Genomic DNA, 20,337 nt, shown 5'->3' on the forward strand with positions numbered 1-20,337 from the left:
TGAGTTGTGGGCAGCCTCTGTGGCAGTGTAGAGGAATCAAGCAAGCTGATGCAAAAGTTGTGGTGTGCCTTCAGCTGTGCCAGGAAGCAAGTGCCCTGTCACTCACTGCTGCTCTCTGGCAAGTTCTTTCTTAAGGTAAAAAAGCCTTTAAATCTGCTTTTAACAGGTTTCTGTGGTGTTTGTTAGCTAGCTACACTGCACAGAAATCACTGCAGCCAGGGGATTTGTACAAATCACAGGCTTCTCTTCAGTTCTCCTTAGAGGTGAATATGTATCTTAATGTTTTGCTTGATAATGGTTTTTCTTGTATGTTTTCATGTTAAAAAACTTCACACAGAAATAGAAATAGGTGAGAATTAGAAAAAGCCCCAATCTTTCAAGTTTAAAATATTACTTCTTTTTCTTAAAGAGCTGTGGAACACAGAGATTTGTACTTTTTCTTGTCAAAATTAGCTACTACTCTCCTTGGAAAATGAGTCAAATATGTTGGATATATACATGTGTGTGTGTGGGATAGCTGCTGTTGTTACGAAAACTTTGAGTAAGATAATGCTGCACTTCCTTATCAGATGCCCCAGAAATGCTTGGCATTGAAGGAAGTAGACAGCAGAGGATGAGTGAATGTGGGATCCTTGAATAATTGACAGAGGAGGAAAAAGGAGGATTAAGCCCATGGCTGCTTTGCCAGTTTCCATTATTTGAGGAATGTGTTTTGAAGTCGTAGGTCTTAAACTTCTCTGATGCCTCAAGAATTTTATTAAAAAGAGTGTCTAAGAGCTGCTAAACTTTCTTAAAATTGCAATTCCTATGTAGATATCTTCAAGGTACTAGGTCCAGATCCTTCACTCGTGGCTCCAAAACTGAGTTTCAAAGTCTTTTTTATGAAGCCAGTCTTGGAAGAAATGTTCTTCTTTTCAGTTCCCTTTTCTTCTTAGGTAAACAACAAATTCTTAAGACTTTGCTAAGGGAGGAGAGATGGAAATCCTTCTCCATGATAACTGACTGCTTGAAATACAATGTTCAACTTAAACCTACAGAAAAAAATCCTTGAGAAATGTTTAAAACGTAGTTCTGTGATTTCTGCCTTGTCACAGAGACTTGTTTTGTGCGAACTGCGTGGTGTTTGGAATGTTGCCTCTCTTTTTTCTAATCCATAGGGCATTTTCTGGGGGTCACGATGGGTTTAGTAATCACATCCACTGCAGCCCGTGATCCTGCTGAGCAGCAGTGATGGCACGTAGTTCAAAGTCTCTTTCCTAACTCTCTGCCGTGGTGTCAGGGTGAATGTAGGCAAACAGTGCCTTGCTGGGGCTCTGCCTCGTCCAACTGTGTCACCTGCTATGCCTGGGTGCATGTGAGCTGACTTCAGAAGAGCTTTGTTGGCTTTCCTATGATTTCAAAACTGGCCTTCAGCAAATATGTTTGCTTTATATTCTGCCCCTCTTTTTTTTCTTTTTCTTTTTTTTTTTTAATGTCCTATTTCTTGCTCCTTTTTGTGTTTTGTTCTGAGCATGCTTGTGAGCATGTGTTTTACGGGTTGCAAAACTGTAAAACTGTGAATTATCTTGCTGTTGTAAGCCAGCGGCGGACAGGAAGAAAGTGGAAAATACTGAATAGGCAGCATATTGCTGCGTAGGCATTTAATGTTGTTACAGTGTGATATAAGTTAAAATATTGCTTATTTCCTCTTTGCTGTTCAAAACAACCTGGAGCATGTTATGACCGGGATCTAAGCAATAACTGAAAAAGTAAAAACAAATGTTTTAACAGAGAAGGGCATGGCCTGCCAAATACTCTGAGTAATTTATGATTACATGAATAATCAACAAACAAAATACTTGATAACACCTGACTTTCTGGGGGTAGACCTTAATTTCTTTCTAAAACCAAATGAAAATGTGCAAAAATTCCTTGCAGTATCTTCAAAACTGAAAAGAATCCAAAAATTAAGCATGAGCAGCAAGGGCTTCAGTGTTTCGTGCAGCGGCCAGCAGTTATAACAGATCTGTGGACATAAATCCAAATATACATCAATGACAAATTACTATAAAATTTCATAAACAAAGTTGGCTGGCTAATATCAGAAAACAGGCTTCAGTAAACATGCTTTCTTTTTTTCTTGTTTCATCCTTGTTTTTAAAGAGAGTTTTTTGTGGCTCGCAGAATAAATAACTTCCTGTGTCTTGATAGCTATTACAAATGACAGCTCCTGCTGCTGACATTCCTGCTATTTTTAATCAGATGTAAGTTTATGTCCTGTAAATTTATTTATTTATTTATTTATTTATTTATTTATTTATTTATTTATTTATTTGAAATGAGTGTCCTATTCTCACCAGCTCAGTTAAAGAGTTTGCACATCTTTGGAGCTGCACAGGGAGCTGTGTTGCTTCTCTCTCTGTCTGCAAGAGGCAGAACTAAACTGCGGTACTTGAAAGAGGCAAAAGCTGTTAGGAGACAAATACTGAGCAAGTCCCTCCAGAGTAACTTAAAACTTCTTTCTTGCACCCTTTTGAATTGATTTATGGCCTTTTAGCTCCGAGGGTCAGCTGTGCTTTTGCCTTAATACGCTTTAATGCATGTGTGGGGAAAGCTGGAGGGAAGCTCCGCTGCTTTCTTCATCTTTGGGCAAAAGGATGGGAGGTCCCTGGCAGGCTTTGTGATTGGGAATCTGACTGTTGCAATCCTTAAAATTGAATATCGAGGCTGGCAGGCTTGGGCTTCTCTTTGGGGGGTATTGGGGTGGTGATGGTGAAGCTTGCACCACATGAAGACTGTGACCTCTAGGAGGAGGAAGCCTAATCTGGAATTTGATAAAAGCTTTTTGGGTTTGAGGGATTACCACAGAGGAGAGGAGGCTTAATGTTTTCTTTTCTGAACTGATAAGAGTGATAGAATGTCCTCCCTGGAACACCTCCTGTTCCACCTGGTAAAAGGCACCTTTTGCCTAGAGCTTCCCTGTGTCAGGCTCTGTCCAGGGGAATGGGAGACTGAACAAGGCTGGTCTCTGAGCAGCCGTGCTAAGGCCAGTTTCCTTGTGTATAGCAAATAGAAAGATATAGTAATGAGGGGTAATTTATTAGACCTAGTTGGTAGGAGAAATCTAGCACCCAAAATGTCTATCAAAGCTTGTTTTTGCCAGTGTCCCACTCTGGAAGCTGTCTTTTTTCGTGTCCAGTGGGATCCTGCACCTCTAGCAGCAGATGTGTGTGTAAAAGATCTCAAGCCACAATAGTGCTGCTAATCTTCCTTTTCATTGTCCTCATTGTAATATTTTACTGCTTAAAAAGAAAAAAAAGGAAATTTGGGTATAGTGATGAGTACTGGTGCTTCAGAGCTATTGGGCTTTACTCTGTTAATTCCATTCTTGTCATTAAAAACATGGCTTTTTCTTGTCCTTTTTACTTTTCTTGTTTGTGAAGGAGGAAGGCAAATAAATACAGAGCTGATGATTTAAGTCACTGTTGCCAGATGACATTCTATGGGAATGTGGACTTGCCAGTATGTAGATTGTAAATAGTTCTTTGATTTAATAAGGGTCCCTTAAGTACAGAGCACAGTAGTGAGGGACTAGGAATGCTTCCAAAATGGGTGTGAGGGAAGGAATTGGCCTTTAGATTTCCCTCCTCTGAGTGCCCATCTTGTTCTGAGAAATATTGCTCTGCCTCCCATGGCCCACTGAAAACTTTGAGCCTGTCTTGGGGATAAGTGTTCAGAGTGGTGCTGCATGTTTTGCAAGATTCTGGACGACTCTGGCTTTATAATACTGGGCAGGTGTCGTAGAACCCAGTGATGAGTGCCAGCGGTCCTTGAACTGCGGCTGAAGAACATCTCAGAAAGCAGCATCCGAGAGGAAGACACCGGCAGGAACAGTGCAGCCACCCAACAGGAATCCTCAGAGTCCCAGGAAATCAGCTAAATTCCCTTTGAAGTATTAACCTCACCTTTTGAAAGAGGGTGGCTGCAAGTGGCCAGACAGTGGAGAGGGGCGGTGCACGCTGGATTATAGCCACAGGCTGTCCTGAAATTTGGATGGGGGTTTTTGCTGGCTTTGGAGTAGTAAATTGTGTTACATAAAATCTGCTAAGCTGTGGGAGCAAACTTGAATTGGAAAGAGCTCTCCTGTCGAGAGTGTGCTGGTGGTCTGACCTGCTTCTGTGGTGGGGGAAAATAAGTACCAAGGCAAACTGTGTTCTAAGAAGCTGGGGAGAAACATAATACTTAGTTTATGTGGTGCCTCTTTGGGATGTACAGAGTAGCTGAAGATATATAATTGCTTCTTGTGAATTTGGGGTATAAAAATACAAAGAGAAATGAACAAATACGGACTGTATAAAGCAATATCCTTTACATATTTGCAGATATGCCAGAGTTTAAAGAGGATTTAAATATGATCCTATTTAAGCTATTTTAACAGAAACGTAAGAAATCAATTCTTTTCTGCTACTGCTTTGTTATCAGGAAAATTGTATAATATTTTCTTTTTATGTATAAGACAGATAAAGTGTAAATTGGCTAGAGAAAACATAAATAGTAAAACAGTGACTATGTACTGGACTGCATTCAGATGCAAAATAACTAAGGGAAAGATTAGTGTCACTTTCTTCTTTCCTCTGTTTCTCCTGTTTACTACATCAACATCAGATATTTACAGCACTAGGTGAAATTCATGGTGTGGTTGCTGTTTTTAAGCTGACACTGTCCCCTTACAAATTCAGCATCTTAACCATTAGATGCGCTAAATAGTTTTTAAAGATGATCTAAGCCAAACAAAAAAATTCCACTTAACTTTGTTTTAGTTTTCTTTTAGTAGTTTGGGGGACTATATAAAATTTTGCTAGTATCCTTCCACTTGTTATAGTCAAAATAAAGATGACATGCACCGTGAGATGTAGCATAAGATATCATTCAGGCTGTAAATAAAAGGCTTTGCCCTTCTTTTCACAAGCCTTGCAGCTTCCTCAAGCCAGGGATTTCCTGTGGGGCACAGCTAACCCTGCTGCAGAGGAAGCTTGCTGCTTTCATTGACTCTTTGTTTCTGAAAAACTGATATTCAGTGACATCCATGACCACAGAATGTGAGTCCTGTAGTCCTTTGCTTGCTAAATGAAAAGACTGCCTCTGCTATGCTAATACATGCGTAATAAGGGGATATATTTAATTTATTTTTTGTATTATACGCAAAGGCTCAGTCAACAGAACTTTTATACTGTTGGATCTGTACATCACCTTTGGTATGTTGCTTCTCAAGGTAAGAAATACAGACAGCCCTCGAGCTTCTTCAGGCTTGGCCAGCCCGTGGGCAGCACAGTGGATGGAGCAAGTGCCATGAACTTAGCCCGTGTCTCCAGTACACCCTGCTTTGCTTTACCTGCCTCAGCTTTAACTCATTTTCAACTGTTTGCTTGTAAATCCATCAGGTCTTGACAGTCATTCCAACCTTTTAGGCTCTCAGTGGTTTTGTGGAAGCAAATAGCCTTAATTCATGAAACTGCAGATCTGTGGCTCCCTAGCAAAGTATCCAGCTGAAACCAAACATACAGGTCTAGGTTTGCTTGTGCCTTTACCTAGAGGAGTGGCAGAGATCTGCTTTAATAATGCAGGGATTTTAGTCTGTAAAACTTAGGTGGCTCCTCAGGCAGGGATCTTCACAGTTGTTTCACTTAACTAGTTAAAGCTTTTTGAGTAATCCTATCTGGATTTGTGCTTTTTGATTGTGCTTTTTTTCTTGGAAATTCTCTGTGTGCTCTCAAAGGCCAATGCAAAAAATCAACCCTGTTTTCTACTACAACATGTTTTCACCTCTGTAGTTTGCATTTAAGACCTTGGCCTACTTCTGACCTCATTGCTTCTAATTGGTAAGAGCATATTTCCAGTGTTGCTTTTAAGATGATCTGCTAGTCTAATTAGCATTGATATATTTAGCATGTATACACTTTTGTACCTCTTAATTAGGGCTAACAAATGTCAATAAAAGGCAGTTTAGTTTGAGAAAGAAAAAGAGCTGGGGGGAAAGATTTCTATAAAGAGTGCTGTAGTCTTTGTGATGAATTGGGTGTAACAGTGGAGAGTGGCAGAGGTGAAGCAGGCTGTCTGTTCAACAGGAAACGAGTGATTAACATTTTTTGTCCTACTGATCATAATTATTCCCACTGGCTGAAAAAAAAATAAACACCGCTTAGTCTCTCTTTACTATAGCTGCAGAATAAAATTTTGAGCTATTAGTCATTCTGACATTGTGTGGATGAACTGCTACTTTATTACTTAATTTCTTTTTTTTTCAGTGTAGTGAACTTTGCCTACAGTTGTGATTCATGTTTTCCTTTCAATAACCTGCTTTTGCTCTGCATTTGAGGACAGCTTTTCCTCAGACCCTTGTGGCTGTGTGGTGCCTGGGTCCCTGCAGAGGCGCATTCCTGGTCACTGCATGAGAGCCCACAGTGAATAATTGTGAAAGGGCTATCTGCCCACCACGAATCACAGCAGCTTTTCTCAGGGCTTGATGGACTACAGGTGATTCCAGTGCTTTTAAGCCCTTTGATGGGCACACCTTAGCAGTGGTGCATGATGCTCACCTCGGCTGCGCTGTCGTTCATTCGGTCTGGTGTTGGCATAATGCAGGTGTTCCCTCACCTTTCCTGAACAAAAGGTGAGGGCTTTTGTACGTGCAATGGCAATATTTTGTGGGACTGGTTTGAAAGACTGCTTATTTCCCTGACCTCTGATGTTTTATTAACTGAGTCCTTTACCAGCTTTTGTGCGATAGCGCCCGGTCTCTCAGGTTATTCACAAGTCCTCCCGCTTTGCTGGTTTTGTGTTTCTGATGTAATTGCACAGGCTGCTTGTGGAGGCCAGAGGTCTGAGAGCGCTTAAGGAGGGCAGAGAAGAGAGCCCTGGTTTGAAGGGCATTCTGGCTTTGAAACATTTCTCTTTGGTGAGGTCTCCTTGTTGGCCTCCTGTCTCACTGGTGAACTCGCTTCATCATGAGCTGTATATATCCATATATATGTTTCATATTTGTGGAAATGGAAAATAGAAATGTTTATTTACAAATATGGAACCCTTATATTTGTCAAACACTTATTTTCCATCTGTTGGAATAGAAAGCATGCAGCATCAGTTTTGTAAAGGCAGTATTAGAATTTGTCTGGATCACCAAAAATAGTTATCCCTGCTATCTTTGAATTTTTTTATCTAATACTTATTTTTCTACACTTCACAACATTTAAAGCTGTGATAAATGAAGTTGATAAATGAAGCCATCATTTATCCTGATGGCTATTTGCTTTTTTTTTTATAATGACACTGTGACGCCTTCTTATTGTTGCCTTTCTTTTACCTTTGAAAATGGATAGATTTTAGACAAACCTGTCGGCTGTCTTGGTTCCCCAGATGATTTTACCAGAGGGATGAAGGTGCATTCAGCAAACTTCATTGTAAAATCTCATTTTTTCATGTGCATATTTTGTCCCTTTTTTGTTTTCCTAGCCAGTGTCGCGTAGTTTCCTTGGCTTTGAAATCCTAGAAAATGTCTATATATTTGGTCTCTACGTGTTGATGATACACCATGCCTGTATTGTGCTCACAGAAATAAATGTAGTTAGAAAACACAGTATTGACACTGATGTAGGTGATGGTTAACCTGGCTGTGGCCCTCTCTCTCTCTTGGAGGTGCAGAAAACATAAAAGTGATTAAAAGTTTTGGTTGGGGTCATCGTGTGTGGAACAGTATCCAGGTGTGTGCTTGTCCTGTGTGCACACTTGACGTACTGTGAACCTTGTTTGCGGTTTTTACTTTTATTCTTCCTAAATGTCTGAGAAGGGAGAGGAGGCAGTGTTATCATCTCATTAGAAACGTCCAAACTGCCATTATGGTAAAGTGCTTTCAAGGAGTCTGCCTGGGATGAGGAAGAGGATATGGGGTGTATTGGGAGATACTCAAATACGTGTCAACAGAGTTGCCTGCTCTGACAGGTAGGCATGGACAGCCAAGACTTAAACATCAATGTCTGAAGCTGGGTATGCATTTTCTGTTCCTGCATGTTACCGTGATCCAGAGAAGAACACTCCAGTCCCCGGTGGCAGCAGGATGCAATCCAGAGGATGGCCAAGCACCTTCAGTGTTCAGAGTTTTTTAGTCTTTGACAGCTAGGAGAAGGAATCACAGGATAATATAAATCTGTGGACTTGAATGCAGAAAGTACAGGACTTAGATTAATGCCACTGACATGTGGCCACAGGAAGCCTCTTTGTGTTCAGGAGACATGTGTAGCAACTACATAGCAGTAGCACACACTCCCTCCTGTTCTTGTACATTCATACATGGAAAAAGGGATGCATTGCTGAAATATGGCCACATGGAACAGTTTATGGAAGTGTCTCCATGTTGGGAGGTGGTGTTTCATAGGTAGTGGTCTGGGAAAGACTCTCACTATGCCACCACATGTAATGGAAAGCACAGAGAAACAGTGCAAGGTCCCCCTCGGAAGAGAGAAGTATTTCCTCACTTTTTCCAGCTGATACTTCTTAACTGTTTAACAGTGCAGGAGGAAAAATGAAGTCAAACAAAAGCACCTCCCCAAGAACAAAGGACCCAAAAAAGCATGACCTGTTTGGGAGGAAATCCTGCCCTTCCACCTTCATGCAGCTGCAGGTGGCGAGTTTCCAGCTTCTTCTAAATGTGACTCTTTGACCTGAGGCTAAGTGACATGCTTTCTGTCCATACTCTTATTGGACAACAGAGAAGGTTTCTGAGCTGTAATAAAGAAATACCACAACTGGGTGGCAAAATTAGCTGTTTCATTGGCATTTGAGGCCTCTGACACTGCAGTGTGGTTGTGTTGGTGCACATTGTAGGTCAGAAAATGTGTGCTGTCTATAGATCAAGTGCTTATAACTGTCCAGCACTGGCTCTGAGGCAAATCCAAGCTCCATGAGCAGCATCATCATCTGAACTTTTTGTATCTCATAGTTACTAAGTAAGACAAACAGGATTGCCTTACACCAGACTGTTGTACCCAAGGAAATTCTGGTAGGTCTGGAGTTACCAATGTTCTCTTTCCTCCTTGGGCTCTTCATCCAAGTGCCATAAACCTGGCAGCACGGTTGGAAACCACAGCAAAATGGGTGCAGGCGGTGTAGCTATTGCAGGCAAACCTGCCTGTTTTGCCAGGCGTGGTCTAACTTAGCCTGGGATAGATGCCACAGGGTGCCACTTGCCATGGTTAGCCCCTACTGCTGCTGTCCGGCTGTCAGTGCTGGATGAGCTGTGAGCAAGTGTGCTGGAGAACTTCCTGGCCTCTGCACTCTCCTAGGAGTGGTAATGACTTCTTCTTGGAGTGACGCTTGCCACTGAGGCTCCAGGAGGAGGGTGATGTGAACATCTGGACCTGCTGCAGAGTTCCTGTACAAAGACCTAGAGAGACCGGTTGAATGTCTTCTGTAAAAACATAAGGAAATCCTGGGGGATGGGATCTCCACTTCTCTGCTGCACAACTTTTGTTTTGATGTTGTCACCACAAGGAGATTGTGCTGGCTCAGAAACCTGCTATAAGCTGTCATTAACAGGATGTGCTACCACAAGTGATGGTAGAACAAGCTGGCAACTTGTGCAGGCCATCCCCTTGGAAGAGGTGTAGAAAGCAGTGGACTCCTGGGATGTTATCTGAATGAAAACTTAGAGGGCAGTCATTAGACTGTTAATTTTAATGGAAATCCTAGACCTGTGTGTGATAGAAGCAGTGCTGTTCCTGTGGCCTCCCAGTTCATTATGACTGCATCTTCTTCCAGAGGCCCACTCCTTCCTGCCTTTGTCACAAGTTGTTACATCTCCCTGAGATGCCATGGCATGCCTTATTGCATTGCTGTCAGCATATGCCCCTTGATAGCATATGCACTTGTTTTTGTAAAGTGTGTTGACTCTCACATCCATTCCTCACTCTCCTTTTTGGTGGCTCTCATGGCAGTCTGGTGGCATGAGAGCTGCCTGTGCCCATGGATGAAAGTATGAGGGCAGGAGAGACCATGAGCACTTGTAGGTGCTTTTACAAATTTGGGGTCTTGCAGCGCCCTGGATAATCACAAATCCACAGCTAGGTCCTGCTTGGAGAGGTTTGCAGTTGGGTTAAAGAGGAGCTCTGCTTCCCTCTGCTTTTGGTGCTCCAAGGCCTGGGGGGAAAGAAAGATGGCCAAGTGTCACTGTATGATCTCACTTCAAAGTACAGTGTTGTCAAGTTTAACAAAGCAACTGACTTTTCAGGTGTTTAGTGAAACACCAACCCAATTTACTGAAAAAAAATTAAGTACCTCAACTTCAGTTGGGATAGGGATATAATTTTTCTCAGCAACTAGTCAAGTTAAACTTAAGTTGCGTGTTTTGCTATTTATGTCTTGGGTTTAAATGCAGTATTGGATCTCGGTAGCACTGTTGGAAATGTCAGAAGTACAGCTGAATTATATAAATATGTAAATTCAAGGGAATAATTATCTTGGCTTCATGAGTTTTATTAGCCGGGATGTGCTCTTCACATTGCGTGTAGCTGATACCGGTTTTGCATTTTTTGGGTCTTCAGTCAGAAAGTAGCAATAAGCATATCCACAGTTCCTGGTCTGAATGCTGAAGTAAGTTTACTTTATCTCAGAGGCAAAAACTCAATCCCAGGAAGCTCTCCACAGGAGGCAGCAGCCCTGCTGCCATCCTGACCCAGATTTTGATGAAATTTCAGTGCGGTTGCGCTCAGCGCGATCTGGCGTGCACTGCTGCTGTGCGAAGACCCGCTTCAAAATGCAGACGCTTGCTTTTGGAGTCAGTCAGGCCAGCTTTTGGGAGGCTTTGCTTCAAAGTCCAGGTGAAGCCCATGGCTGAAGGCATCTCCCCAGCGTGCTGGGGCTGGTGGTGCCGCCGCACGCCCCAGCCACTAACAGCTGCGCCATTCCTCCAGCTGCCAAGATCCACTGCTGAAACTATACTTTTTTATCAGGTCATGTTTGCATCTGGCAAGGATTTGTAGACACAACATCATTAACAGCAGTGCATATTTTCACAAGATTTACCTCTTCAACACTTTTTCCAAGTTAGTAAATCATAGCTTCTTTAATGTCCTGCTGGCTGCGTGAAAAACAGGAATTTATGTAACAAGCTCCGGGCCGCAAACCTTTTCCTGTTAGGAAAATTTTTTTTTTCATTGCTGGCAGAGTTAGGAGACAGCTCTGTTACTCAAAGAGCGACCTCAAATGTCCTCGGTACAATAATACCAGATTATAACATTTTTGATGACTAAGGAATAGCAGCGATCTCTTAAATATTTAACACTTGTGTAGCAGAGCAGAGGGAGCTGAGCCCCATCACGGTGTTTTCCCTGCCCGGTGTTTTGTGTGTTTGGTATGACTATTTTGATAGTAAACAGCGATCCTGAGCCAGCCGGGTATGTTTACAAAATACAGTAAAAAAAATGAACTGGCGCAGGAGGTTTTTTAATCAACAGAGCAACTTTCTTGCGACATTTGTGGAGCTGGACTTGTGTCAGGCACAGATTCGTCTGTGGCCCTTGAGTGAAAACAAGGGGCTGCGCCAGGCCGGCCTCACAAGGCTTCCTGGCCAGCCCCTGGGGTGCGGGCAAGCCCAAAGATGGACTTCCAGGCTTTCCCTCCTGACGTGTTGGCTGCACCTGGTGCAAATAACATTCCAAGGCCTTTCCTAGCACCCTGGTGCTAGATCAGAGATAGTATTTTGGTGGCAAGATTACTTGAAGTGAAGAAATATGGTCTTAATTTACAGTTTCTAGAAGGGCTTCCTTTAGAAATTGAGTAAGGAAACACTCAAATCAGAGTCGTCATAGAATGCTTTGGGTTGAAAGAGACCTTCAAGACCATGTAGTTCCAGTCCCTGCTGCCATGGGCAGGGTTACCTTTCGCTAGACCAGGTGGCTCCGAGCCCCATCCAGCCTGGCCTTGAATACTGCCAGGGATGGGGAATTTTTGATGGTGTCTGTTTAACTGGGATAACTTGTAGAGATGGTTCTTTGGTGGAGAGGTTGGAGAGGCTCTGAGTTCAGCACACGGTTTGACTCAGCGCTGTGCTGGTTGAGCAGCCGGTGCCTTGAGGCCGTGTCCTGCCATCTCCCGGTGTTAGGAGCGTCTTGTGCCCCTGTTTGGGGTGAAGCTGTGCCTCTGAGGGCATAGCCTCAGGTCAGTGACGCCTGTAAGGTGCTGCAGGACCGTAACACCTCCTTGCTGACCTCACCTACTCCAAGTCCCCTCTGTGATCCCAGAGTAACCACTTCTGTTGAGCTCAGCAGAAGGCCAGTCCTGCTTTGTCTGATCTGCTTTCCATGGTCCAAAACATACCATGGCTCTTGCAGGGAATTTGAGCCTGTTGTCCCTGGTTTAATCTGTGAGATGACTGTTCGTGCCTGGAATGCTTACTTAAGATCTTTAGACAAGTTGTTGAAAATGATTCTGAATGGAAGGCATATAGTGAATTACTGATTTCTCTGCCATTGAGGTCTATTCTGGTTTTAAACATTTATTTCATGTGGTGTTTTGTGGTTCCCTTCTCCTTGTTCTGCATGAATTGCAGTCCTAGCATAGACCATGGTACTGTCTCACCCTTCTATTAACATCCATGGCTGCCTGTTTCAGCACTCTTTGAACTTGTGGCCTTTTGTTAGCGATTGTGTCAAGATGCAGGAAAACTTTTCTGTTGATACAGTGTTTTTTACTGTTGATACAATGTGCTCAGCAGAAAATTATAAGAGCAAAATAGGTTTTTTTACAGCTTGGTAGTGCAAAAATTAGTCTCTTGTTAACAGGTCAGCTTGTGACCTTCCATTTTGGATTTTTAAAAAAAATTTCTGTATTTAAAAACAAAACATGAAACATTACTCATGGCTAAGGACGTCAAAAAAAGCTCCAGTACCTCTGGCCATTCTTGGCAGAAGATATCTGGTGCCCTCAGGTATTTGAAGAGTCAATTTTGCATATTAAAATGTTGATTTTGAAAGAGAATGATGGTTTTAAGACTGAGGGTTTCATTACGAGCTTGTCTATGTTCTTTACATGCCTTTCTCTTCTATGATTTCTTAGGTAATTTATGATGTTTACTTATCAAAATTAGAACTTGGTCCTCAACTGGTTTTCTATATGTATTTTTTCATGTAACACAAGCGATACAAACCTCACTAACGCTCAGTGGCAATAGTGACAGTTTGTGTGGCACGTGTCTGTAGGGTTTTGGGATGTGCAGGATGAGAATCCATTAGAAGGACCATAGAACAGGATCTAACCTTCTTTGCATAAAATAGTAATTAAAAAAATCTGTAAATACAGTCATTAGATGACTCCCTTCAGTCATCTTCTTGATCTTCTGGCTTATTTTTTCTCCTTTATGTGGAATTTTTATTTCAGAACAGTTCCTGCAGTTTTATTGAACTTTTTGTAATGTCAGATGCGATGGAGGCAGATGACAGACAAATTGACTTGGCGACTCTTTGCAAGCTTGTTTCAGCCAGTTCAGAGCCATGAGCAGATACAAGAGGTTTCCAGACTGGCATGTTTTCTTATTTAATGATTACCCCTGTGTTTTCTAACAAAATGAGAATACGCTTACAAAAGCAGGTGTTAGTATGCCATAAAAGATGCATGTCTTCTCCATTTCTTACATGCTATTCTGTTTTTCAGAATTCAATCCGTCACAACCTGTCACTGCACAGCAAGTTCATCAGAGTGCAGAATGAAGGAACAGGGAAGAGTTCCTGGTGGATGCTCAATCCTGAAGGAGGGAAGAGTGGCAAATCTCCTAGGAGGCGAGCAGCATCCATGGATAACAACAGCAAGTTTGCCAAAAGCAGAGGCAGAGCTGCCAAGAAAAAAGCAGCCCTTCAGTCTGGTCAAGAGGGAAATGGTGACAGCCCCGGATCACAGTTCTCAAAGTGGCCTGCAAGTCCCAGCTCTCACAGTAACGATGACTTTGATAACTGGAGTACATTTCGACCTAGAACCAGCTCTAATGCTAGCACAATTAGTGGAAGACTTTCTCCTATTTTGCCAGAGCAAGATGACCTTGGAGATGGGGATGTGCACTCCATGGTATACCCATCATCAACCACCAAAATGACTTCTACTCTACCGAGCCTTTCAGAGATGAGTAATTCTGAGAACATGGAAAATCTTTTGGATAATCTCAATCTCTTATCGCCTAACACATCAATGACTGTGTCAACCCAGTCTTCATCTGCCACCCTGATGCAGCAAACTCCAGGTTACTCGTTCGCATCCTCGACCACGAGTATAGGTTCACCAAATCCCGACTACCGGAAATTCACTTACGCTCAAGCTAGCATGAGCTCCTTGTCCCAGATTCCTATGCAGACCCTCCAAGACAGTAAGTCGAGCTACGGATCCATGAGCCAATACAACTGTCCCGCGGGGCTCCTGAAGGAGTTGCTGACGTCCGACTCTCCGCCGCACAACGACATCCTGGCATCGGTGGACGCTGGCGTTTCCCAGGCTGGCGGCAGGGCGCTGGGCCAGAGCGTGCTGATGGTCGCCAACTCGGTGGTGCCCAACTACGGCGGCCAGCCACCCCACAACAAAATGATGAACCCCAACGCCCGCCCTCACCAGGGACACAGCCAGCCGGCGCCTGCAGTCAACGGCCGTGCCTTGTCACACACAGTGAACACCATGTCGCACACGTCGGGGCTGAGCCGCCTGTCGACGGTGAAGACTTCGCTACAAGTGCCTATGAGTCACCCGATGCAGATGAATGCCATGAATCCCTACGCCCCCGTTAACAGTTGCAATGGCTACGGGAGGGTGGGAATTGTTTCCCTCCACCAGGAGAAGCTTCCCAGTGACTTAGATGACATGTTAATTGAACGGTTGGACTGTGACATGGAGTCGATTATCCGTAATGACCTTATGGATGGAGAAACGTTAGATTTTAACTTTGACAGTGTATTGCCTAACCAAAGTTTTCAGCACAGCGTAAAGACAACCACACACAGTTGGGTGTCAGGCTAGGATGTAGTAGGAGGTAAGCTGTGCTTTTTATAATAAATCTGCAAAACAGCTAAAGGGAAAAGAAAGAAATGTCAAGATGCTTAAAATCTGGGAGTTCTTCTGTGTTGTCATGTGAACTCCCTCGGTAACAGTCAGTCACTTTCCAGTCCTTTGTTAGTTTGAGAGTCTGGTTTGCACTGGTGCGTTAGGACTGTCAAGTACCGACTTCTCTTACTTCATGTGGAGCGCTAATGTTTTGTCATCGATGTTCTAAACAAAAAACTTGCTGGTTACTAGCCAGTAATGTATAATTTTTTTCCCCCCATTTAAATATCTTAAAGCTAGCTTGAGCATATTTTAATAGATTTATTCATCTGTTGTGAATGTTAATTTGTTCTTTTTGTTGTTTTTTCTTTCTTCCTAGGCTATGGTTAAATTCTCCAGACTTGTCTGACAGCAGGAACTGAGAAAAGCAGTACAAAGATGTCCTTCACCTTTTTTTTTTTTAATTCTCTTGACAAAGCTGTGCGCATGCACTAACTTTTTTTTTTGGTTGTTTTTGGTTTTTTTTTTCTTTTGCCTTCCTTTCGTCAGAGTTGGCAGCAGAGAGAGTATTTTCCTGTACAGGATGTTTGCCCAAGGTTTTCAGGTTATGTGCTGCTGTAGATAAGAACTGTGCCATTGGAAATTTCGTTACTCTGAAGTGCCAAATTCACTACACCATATAATCACAGCAAAGACTCTTACTTACATCATGTTGTGCTTTCGGTTTTGTACAGTATGATCTGTAGAAGAAGAATTGTTTTTTAAGACTATCTGTTTCGGTCTAAGAAAAGTTTATAAACTTTTGTAAGAATACTGTGATGATCTCATGCCCTAAGTAAGTTTAACCTTCGTTGATGTTACCTGTGTTTTGATGAATTGACATAACTGTGGACTTGCCTTGCAGCAGTACGAACTGCTTTATTTTACTCAAAATTGCCACACATTTCATATGGGAATAGAATATCCTGTTAAATATGATCCTACTAAACTCACTGACTATTCAAAGCAACCAGTAGGTTAAATGCCATTTGATAATTTACCTGTATTTGTGTAAATTTATGCAAGAATATATCTGGATTTCATTGTCAGATTAATCACTTTATTGTTGGGCTTAAGATAATTTTTGGAATACTTTCCAAGTTATTTTTCTTATAATTAAAATCTACTTTTGTTACATAGGCAACTTTAAAACAAAATAAATCTGAGATCTGGCAGCATTCATAACCTCTTCATTTTGTACAGTATTTTAACTGGATTAAGTACATGTTTTTATAAATTTCCCTAGCACTTGGGAGTGCTAATGACAGAAAAGCTTAATAAGGATCTTGAATACAAAACATTTCTGTCCCTTTTTTGTTGTGTGATGTATGAATATAGACAACTTTATGTTTAGAACTATTTAATCAGTTTTATATATGCATTTTTAGAAATGTCATCTGCTTCTATTACCATTTTAACTACCACGAAGTGTTAAGTATTCATTGTTAAGATGCTTGTACAATGCTTCACATTTATATTTATTTCATGGAGGTCTCATAATGTTTGTGCACTCAAGAGCAGGACCTTTTGCAGAAAATTTGAAATTGTAGTAAAATTAATGACAAAATTGTCATTTGTCTTAATTAGCACTAGTTGTAGGGTTCATCAGTGTTTCTGTTGTAAAGCAGTAGATTTGAAGAGGCAAAAATGCTACTTTTGAGTGGGAGGCTAAAACTTTGACCTTATTGCAGGACAAAACATTACTTTTTTTCAAAAAGAAAGATAAAGTAAGTGGCAAAGTTATACAAATGCATGAGGTTTAGGATAGGGGAGAGCATTAATAACAGAGATCTTGTATCTGTGGAAAAACCTGGTGTGCTGGAATAAGCATACTCACTGACAGCTGTCTGAGCATTTTCAGGACTAGGACTTCGAATAAACAATATCTGATTTTTTGTAATTGCATGATGCAGTTTTCATGGATGTGTGAATAAGAGGCCTCACCTGTCTTTTCACTGGTTGCTACACAACATTTGTGTTACAGAAATCCTTGGAGCTTTTTTTTCTGCACTGACAGAATTTACAGTTTTTTGTTTTGTTTTTTTTTTTTTTTGCCAGGGCTGGCTGTTATGAAGAAGGGGAGAAACAAATATTTTTACACTGATTTTTCTTTTGTGTAAACAGCTCACAACCAGAAAATGTCCTAATTGAAACTCATTTTCCCTTCCCTGATGGTGTATGGTGGAGAAGGAAACAGGACCTGCCAAGTAAATGAAGTTTAGAAACAAGCCATACATTTAATGATCCTGTTACGACTTTCCTAAGGCTCTGCAATGTATTTATTGATGTGCTAGCATTTAGCTCCCTGTTGGGCTTAAATCACTACTAATTACAGCTGGTCCTACTTTTTTAGATATTCTGTATGGTTGTCAGGCAGTTCCAGAGGCTGATGTGATACAGGATCTTCCCCAGCGTGAAGTTGGTCTTTGAACTTGTTCTGAGCAAAATCAAATGTTCTTAGTGCCAAAGCCTGCATGAAGCCACCTGCTTTTACAGGCAAACATCTCCAGTAGCATCTTCACCATCAAATGCCTAGTGTCTGAAACATGGTAGTAAATCCTGGCAGTGGAGCCAAGTGGAGTGCTCATACAGGGGTTTCTGAAGATCTTTCTGTCTGCTGCATGTGCAAAAATTTTTGCTCCCAAATAGGCACTGATACACATAGGCCAAAGTTGTGATAAAATGCACCTCTGCATGTAAAGAATGCAGCAATCAATGCTATGCTCCATGGGGATGCAGCTGAACATGCTACATTTAACAATATACCTCCTGTTTATTATTTACTGCTACTGTATAACTTCCTGTAAACAGCTATCTTATTTCTTTCCTTTTATACCTATGAATGACATAAATGTAGCCTAACCTTAATTACAGCAGTCTGTAGAAAGCCCTTTTAATTCTTGTGAGGAAACGGTTGTAGGTAATCAGAGATTTGGACTGCATGGTCTATTTGGCATTTTTTGGGGTTTGTTTTTTTTTTTTTTTAATTTTGAGGGGTTTTTTGTTCATTTGTTTGGGGTTTTTTGGTTCTGGTTTTGGGTGGTTTTTTTGGGGTGCCATTCTAATGTTTTGAAATTGTAATTCTGGAATACTGTGAAGCTGAGCATGTTGTCTGCCTTGAAAACAAACATTATGTGACCTCTAGTTATAAATCCTTTTTCAGTAAAAGTAACAAGTTTCTGGAGTAACTTAGTTTGTCAGAATTGTTGTAAATGATTGGTTTGTGAATTGTGCAGATGATCTTACCTATGCAGCCTTGTTTTTGACTTTTCTCTGGTTTGTACTGTTATTAAAAGTTTATTGTATTATAGAGCTGTTGAGATATTTTAAATATAAAGATGTATTGTTTCCATAATATAGTTATATGATATATGTTTAGGTAGTAGATGCATTAATTGGAAAGCTCTGCTTTGATAAACTGACAGTTTGCCTACACTTATAAGCAAAAATCATATTGCTTATTATTGGCTTAGGTCAACAGAGCATCCCTGAGAATTAAAATTGGACCAATTATAAAACAGTATAAAATTTGCACTTGTTAAACCACTGGATGTATGTTAGTACTTTTTTATTTTTTTACTGATTTGAAATTCCTATTTTCATTATGAAATTGCTAGGATTCTTAATTTATGACTGATTTTAAATAAGGTATTCTCATTATTATTATTATTGTTATTATTATTATTATTTTGGTAATCGTAATATAAGATGCAGCATGGTTTATGCAAGCAAAAAGCAAATTATTCAACCTGAAAACTGGCCTCTTTTTTGAAGGTGTTCCACAAACCAGCAATATCTGAGAGATTGGCATGTACATACTGCTAGTTCTATTTGCGAGTGGTGTGACAGCTCTTCAACGCTTCACTGCTCTGACTTAGTCACATTGCAAAATTAAAATTCATACGTGGATATTTTCAGAAAAAGTGCCTGATGTACTTCTACAGACACATGAGAACAATCCCTGACAGTTTGTTGTATAAAGCCATAAATGTATATAAATTATGTTAAAAAGATTTTGTGTCCTTTCTTGTATACAGAGAATGAGATTTGTACCAGGATTCTACTTGTGATTAGTAATCCTTCCGCTGAGATTTTGTCGTAATCACTTTCCTCACCGTGTAATCTTTTTAACGATGATGATCCCATTTGGACAATCCTGATGGCATTAGCAATTTTATACAGAAAAATACCTCATGGTACCAAGTCTTGCCTGGTGAGATGATAACATATTAATGAGCAAACACTAACTGCAGAATAGTTAACAAATTTTCCATTACTTGGTATAAAGGAATTTTTCTCTCTTAGCATTGCATCTGGATTTGGAACTGTAGCAGGTACAGGAACCTATATAGGGCTGTGTTACCAGTGTTTAATCACAACCTAGTGTGCTAAAAGTAACTTGTTTACAAGTCTTTGAGACTAAACGCAAGAAGAATCCATGCCTGACTCCCGGGGCTCAGCAGACAGCTTTGTGTAGAGGTGTGTTGTTACTGAAGGTGCACAGAGTGGTGTCAGACCGTGCTGCAAGTGCTTCAACAAACGTAGTTCAGAGAAAATGGCAAAAAGTCCTGAAATCGTTTCAGAGTGGGTATTTGTAAGTATAAGCTCTTAATAAAATTGCTATGACATGAGATGGTAATTAGTGTATCAGAATGTTATGTAATACATCATTGAAGAATAATAAAAAAAGGGGATGTTAACATCCATCAAACCACAGGAAAGAATTAGTCTTTTAGTCCAAATGACATGTTAGAACCTAATGCTATTAAATATGGAAGAGAGCGGGCCCAAATCCTCTTGGTCCTCTTTCCCCTGGTTTTGCCTCTGCCCCTCCAGAAGCCTGTACCCTTTCTCAGAGCAAGTTTTTTCCTTGCTGAACGTTTGCCAGCCTTCCTGGTGCTGCTCCTTTTGCAGCCATGCTTTAGGCTGTGGTGATGGGAGCGCTGCTGATGCCAGTGAGTAGGGAGAGCAGGAATGTCTAATTTTTTTTTTTTCAGTTTAATTTTTTTTTAAATTTAGATTGTGTTTCAAAACAGAGCTGGAAGAAAGGATGAGAGGCTGCCAAAACAGACAGCCAATAACACCCACGCCACAGTTGTCTTGTGAGGCCCAGATCCCTGCTTGCCTGCAGGTGGGGAGGGAAGGGGTGGCAGAGAGCAGGCTCTAAGTGAAGTGCTGGCAAAAAAAAAATTGCTGGCAGTTTGATCTTAAAATGAGCATAGGTAGACCTAAAGAACATGAAAGAACTAATTG

At 41.2% G+C, this 20,337-nt stretch overlaps 1 protein-coding gene across 1 annotated transcript in view; it reads left to right on the forward strand.

Annotated features, from left to right (window-relative positions):
* The window catches only part of FOXO1 (forkhead box O1), a 61,404-nt gene extending 41,781 nt beyond the window's left edge, over positions 1-19,623 (forward strand). Inside the window, exons 2-3 of the mRNA XM_084227213.1 lie at positions 13,678-15,034; positions 15,425-19,623. Of these exons, the coding sequence (XP_084083339.1) occupies positions 13,678-15,021 (1,344 nt within the window). The 3' untranslated portion in view covers positions 15,022-15,034; positions 15,425-19,623. The remainder of the gene's footprint in view (positions 1-13,677; positions 15,035-15,424) is intronic.
* Positions 19,624-20,337: the final 714 nt, after the last annotated feature.

The sequence above is a fragment of the Fringilla coelebs genome (assembly GCF_963513975.1).
Source record: "Fringilla coelebs genome assembly, chromosome: 2".
Lineage (NCBI taxonomy): Eukaryota > Metazoa > Chordata > Aves > Passeriformes > Fringillidae > Fringilla > Fringilla coelebs.